The 5,723-nt window shown below is 34.4% G+C and overlaps 1 protein-coding gene across 2 annotated transcripts; it reads right to left on the bottom strand.

Moving 5' to 3' along the window:
- LOC142624178 (uncharacterized) lies at window positions 1-4,156 on the bottom strand. Of its 2 annotated transcripts, none has more exons than XM_075797709.1 (3): window positions 3,859-4,156; window positions 2,936-3,106; window positions 1-638 (listed from the first exon to the last, which is right to left on the bottom strand). In XM_075797709.1, exons 2-3 carry the CDS (start codon window positions 3,053-3,055, stop codon window positions 201-203), a joined length of 558 nt encoding a protein of 185 aa, XP_075653824.1. In that variant the 5' UTR covers window positions 3,056-3,106; window positions 3,859-4,156; the 3' UTR covers window positions 1-200. The 2 variants fall into 2 exon arrangements, with proteins under 2 accessions (XP_075653824.1, XP_075653825.1); XM_075797710.1 differs by having other exon boundaries at window positions 1-632; window positions 3,859-4,155.
- Between the last annotated feature and the right edge of the window lie 1,567 nt (window positions 4,157-5,723).

Here is a 5,723-nt window from a genome sequence, read left to right on the forward strand (position 1 = left end):
TGAATCCATAACATTTTGTCAAATTTATCATTGCCGCAGCTCAATAGTTATACAGTACTCTAATCGTGCGATAGAAATATAATAACCAATAAAACCATCATCCTAAACAAGCCTCCTCATAAGCTAAATAGGATCATGAAGTTAGATAACAGTCACATAGAGAAAACAGTTTTCGTGGGAGGCTCTACAGTTTTCTTCGTTCACTTCTTCCTCTTCTTTGGGGGCTGGAGTGCTTCCTCATCTTCGTCCTCCTCTTCCTCCTCATTCTCTTCTTCCTCTACCCCTTCCTCATCCTCTTCCCCACCATCGTCGTCGTCATCGTCATCTTCATCATCGTCATCGTCATCATCTTGGTCCTCACCATCTTCTTCATCATCATCTTCCTCTTCCCCGTTCTCTTCTGCTCCACCACCTGCCCCGCCATCTGCACTCTTCTTTGAGTTACTCTTATCGTTGTTGGGGTTGTTTGGGAACTCCCCTCCATCTTCAGATGATAGGTCCTCTTCACCTTCTCCAAATCCACCATCTGCATCATCATCGTCATCCCCATCATCGTCATTGTCATCGTCTCCCTCAGCATCAACTTGCTTGTCTTGATATTCAGTGTTTTGATTACCTTTGATACTAGGATCCTGAAGCTGTGTTCCACAGCAGGTCAAGTAGATAGAATATAGAGATCATATCATGGAATTGAAGACAAGGACAAAAAGAAAATTAAGCAATTAAGAATTACAAACAATAATAAATATTCTGGAAAAAAAATAAAAGGTGTAGCATATGTACCAGTACAAATTCAGGAAACAGTAAAAAGAAGAAAACAAAACAGGACAAAATAAAGATCACATATATAATAAGCAAAATCATGAAGCATCAATGCCGTAGTTATTATGTAACTGTTGGGTCATTCTCACTCTGAAAGCTATTGTTTAGGTCAAAAGGTCCATAAATCCCTATAGTTGTAGCCTAAGAATCAAGCAGATTGTTGTCTAAAGAATGGTATAGGGTGAGTAGTTGAGAGTAAAGTTGGTTTACACTATTTTTGCATTTTCAAAAGGCAATTATGCCAGGACTGTCATGGTAATGGAATATGCTATCATCACAAAGAGAAAATATGATTCCAATAGGCAAGCGGACATCTTCCACCTAAGACAATGCGAATATGATTGGACTCAATGATATGATATGTCTTTGGTCACTGTTATAACATTATTTCATTTTCACTTTTCTCTGTTAAGGCAATAGTTTGAGGTTGGTGCATGCTTACTTTAGGCTCACGCCATAAGGCTTTTGTCATCGTAAATTCAAAGTACTAAATACAGGCATGGTGGTACACATTCAATTCAAGTCAACTTCCTAGAATACTAAAAGTAAAAGGACCCGTTTGCTTTAGCTTTATGGCCTAGTACTATAAGTGTCTCGTCGGAATTGCTTAAATTCATTGAGGCTGGTGCTAAAAAAATAAGCTTAATAAAAAGTCTTGTTCTACCTCAAAAAGATTATATATATAAAAAACTAGCTTAAAATATAAGCAAGCTCATAAACTTTATCAAAAAGGTCCCTAATACTGCTTCCTATTTTAGCCTTACAGGTTAAGATACGGTAGATAGGGTTAAGAGTCTAAAATAGACCAAGTACCATATTACTACTTTTGTTAGAAAACTTTTTTTCTGATTACAACTGTTAATTTTACTAAAATAAGCTTTCAACAAGAAGTTAAGCAAAACTTAGAGTGCAATATCATGCTGCAAATCTAACAAATTGTAGAGTGAGACTAAATCAGTTGGATAAGGATATCTTCCAAACTGATTTGGAAGAATCTCTTCCGACCCATTATTATGTGATAATTTATAACCACCTATCAAATAACAACTCAAAATTATTGAAGCAAATCACATGCTAATCAAGTAAGTCATCTAACTAAAAATTATAGGAAGATGATTTTATAAACCATCACCATAATATCAAAGAATTTCCCAGAAACTAAAAAGTACAAAAAAAAATTATTAAAAACATTACTAATTTTATTACAAAATCCACATCATACATTGACAAACTGACAAGAATAATTTCCGTTATCAGAATTTCAGGCTGCAAGTATACATAACAAAGTACTATGTTTCTATACTCAATACACTACGTGTGTTCTGTCTGATCTGATCCAAATGACTGTTTTGTTTTGGATTTTTTTTAAAAAAAAAAAAATTCTTAAAAGGGTCCAAAAACTGTTGCACGTGGGAAGGGCATACGATACACATAGAACACACGTGTAAGTTGTGGAGCATATCCAAAAGGAATATTCCTTCTAACACACACACACCCCAATAAACAAAAGATACCCCCAACAAGTTACCAATCCGCTCAGCTACTTGGACCTTTTCAATTCTCACTCCTTCTTCCACAAAACGACAAAATAGATTTTTTTAAAAATATTCCAACTAGGTCCCACGTGGTGGAACTCAAACCAGTTCCCAAAAACCCAGTTCATATTCTTTTTCCAAATCCGAACCCAATTTACCACTTTACCCCCTAAGGCCCTAACTAACACCCCCCCCAGTGCGCACGTTAAACCTAATCCCCCAGCTCACGTTAGCAAAAGGCCATAAATTACTAAATTACCTCACCGGTCTCGGCCAAAAACGCCTAAAAAAAAATTATACCGGCCGGCTCAATTTAGAGTACCGTACACGTAAATACACCGGAACAAATCACAACACAAATTAGGGAATTAAAAAAAAAATTTTAAAAAAAGAAAAAAGAAATCGGCTCATGATAGCATGGACCATTGGAAAAAACAAGCAAATTTTCAGAGGAAAAAAGGAGAGGTAAAGCTTAACAAACTTTACCGTTTGAAAACCGGAGTCCAGACAAAACTGGCTGTCAAAAAAAACACGAAAAAGTAGACGAAAAATATAACTGAAAAAAATAAATAATTTACCGGGGTGTAAAGCTGGGTTTTGAGCAGAGTGGAGAGAAGCAAAGTGGCTAAGGCCTCCCCAGCGCACGTTAGCGCACCATAAGCAAGAGTAACTGCCACTGGACCATGTTTACCCTCCATGGTTTGTTCGCCGCAAACAAAGAAAACTTTAAAATTGAATTTTGCTAAGACCTGCGCAAACAAAAAACAAATAAAAAAAATTATATTAGCTCCTGACCGTCCGTCAGATCCGTTATAACTTATAACTCTCTCATCACAGCCGTCGGATCTTGCACCATTTTACGTCACAGACAAATGATCTGAGAAAGTGAGAATTCTCTTTTCTTTTTTTTCTTTTTCTTTTTTCTTTTTTAAGGAAGAAACAGAATAATCAAAATATTATGCAAAAAGGTTTTTTCTTTTTTTTTGGGGTTAGAAGAAAAAGAAACAGTGAAAATAATAGATGTTTTTGTTTCTAACGGATAGTTTTTGGAAAAAGACAAAGGAACACTTTCACTGCAGAGAGAAAAAATTCTCCGGCGACGAACTTAGCTGTTAATTTGACGGGAAATTTTTTTTTTATAACGGAAATGTTAACGAAACTCGCCGGAAAACAAAAATTTTGAAACGACCTCGGGCTAAGGTTTGTTTAAACTAAACCTGCAAACCTCAAAATCGCAGAACGTGAAAAAAGCAGGTGATTTTGACCGAAAAGACAGCAAAACTCGCCGGAGAGCGAAAATTTGAAAGGAATAGGGTTAAGACTCACCGAAACTGAAGCTGTAAGCCTCAAAATCGTGAAGAAGAAAGAAACGATGAAATTAAGAGCAGAAACAAGGTAATTAAGAGAAATAAAAGCGAGAAATGAAAGTAAAAGCGTGAAAATTCAAGGTGAAATAGAAGAATTGGAAGAAGAGGTAGAGAATCAGAGAGAGAAAGCGTACCAGGAAGAAAGATCAAGAGGCGGAGATGCTGGATCTGAAGGTTTGAAGGTCTAAAACCTCAGGGAACAAGCAGAAGAGGCTCCGTGCATTCTGGACCGTCCGATCGTGATCGTATAACACACAGAGAAAGCAAGATATAGAAATATCACAAAAGGGCTTAGAGAGGCAAGAGAGAGAGAGTACAGGTGAGTGACTGACTGACTGCCCGTAATTTTTCAGTCAGGTTTAGGGCAGCTCGGGCAGCATCCTCATTATGTGTAAAAGATCGCGTTTCGGGCTGCCCAAAAGAGCGACTCTGGACAAGTGTGGGTTTTATTAACCTTTTTATTATTTTTTTTCCCTTTTCTTTTGGATTTTTTTTTTTTTTGGGGTTCTAGGAATGATTTTCATTTATTACTTTGTCTTTTCTTTTGAGTCTTTTTTTTTTTTTTTTAGTTTTTTATATCTATATATATATATATATATATATATTTTTTTTTTTTTTTTTTTCTTCTACTTTTCTTTTTGTATATTTTAAAGTTTAGTCCTCCTTTTAAATTTTCACACGATTCACGAGTCCTGTAATTTGAGATACAGGCTTTTCTAAACCATGGTTCAGTCAACAAACTTAACTAAAGTTTAATTTTTAAGATCCATTTACTATTTAACAGCTATAATTTTTATTCATATCCATTTATTCCTTTTGTTCTTAAACTTTATGATCCAATTACTATTTACTAAGATCCATAAATATTTTTTTGCATAATTACATATTTAGTTCTTAACGCGTACCTTATGTTTCAAAATGTTCCCTATATTTCATTTTATTCTTTATAAGCTTGTGTCAACAAAGTTCATAGCTCCTTGTTGTTAACTTTTACTTTGATTTTGATAACTCATGTTTCTCATCTCTTTGTTTCATGAGGTTTTTGCACATGAGTCTAGTAATACTATTAAAAAGAAAAGGATCATTGGAAGTGTCATATTACCTTTTATTCTTACAACAACGTAGGTGATGAATATAAACTCATGGTCTATTTGGGCGAAACCTAATAATATTACCAAGCCACAAAGCTTGTAAGGCGTCATATTATTCATATAAGTCATATAAATATATATATATATATATGTATATATTACTAATTGTATTCATCATACAATAAGGCTAGTGAACGTTAATAGTTGAACTCTATTAGTTGAAGAATTAAATGTTTATTTCTAATCTTCGAACAAGTTGATATGTATTTTAAGTTCTTCAAACTACGAGTTTTATTCATTTTATTTGTTTAATGGTTGACAAAATCAAAATTTCATGAGAAATTTACTTTTTAGACTCGATGATATGGGGCATAAAATTTTAAATCCAATAGTTTCAAAGGAAACAAATTAAACATTGAGATTTTAGAAAGTAATAAACTAAACTTATCCCATTCAAATGAGACAAGTTGTGTTTGGGGTGTAGTATGGGTTGATGATTTAATTTGTTACACTTTCAAATCTTATAATTTAATTTATTACTTTTGAAACAAAAAATTAAAATGTTAGGCCTTTAAATTATAAGGTTTAAAAATCTTTTTTTTTCCTTAAATGGAATAATCTATTTTTAGATATTTTATGTATTGCATATAATAGTAAAAAGAAACAACAAATACTTTTATCCAAAATAATAATGTGAGGGGTAAAAGGACCCAAGTGGGTATATGGGCCTTTGGACTGTAGCATGGAGGGCCGACCTACTCCAGAATTAAGCTCTACGAATTGGCCCATACGCCGAGGATCCGAGGGTACAGCCGAGAACGAGCTTCTCTGCGGACAAATCCAAGAGAACTCAAAACTTCATTATGAAGGTCAAGGTATAACTCTGGAAAGACTAATGGTTAAAAGGG

This window comes from Castanea sativa, chromosome 2, assembly GCF_040712315.1.
Source record: "Castanea sativa cultivar Marrone di Chiusa Pesio chromosome 2, ASM4071231v1".
NCBI lineage: Eukaryota > Viridiplantae > Streptophyta > Magnoliopsida > Fagales > Fagaceae > Castanea > Castanea sativa.

What these genes read in the sequence shown, in the direction of transcription:
- LOC142624178 (XM_075797709.1), bottom strand. Translation starts at nt 3,055, where the DNA reads ATGGAGGGTAAACATGGTCCAGTGGCAGTTACTCTTGCTTATGGTGCG. An exon ending in AAACCCAGCTTTACACCCCG is followed by an intron (nt 639 to 2,935) that starts GTAAATTATTTA and finishes TGTGGAACACAG; the next exon opens with CTTCAGGATCCTAGTATCAA.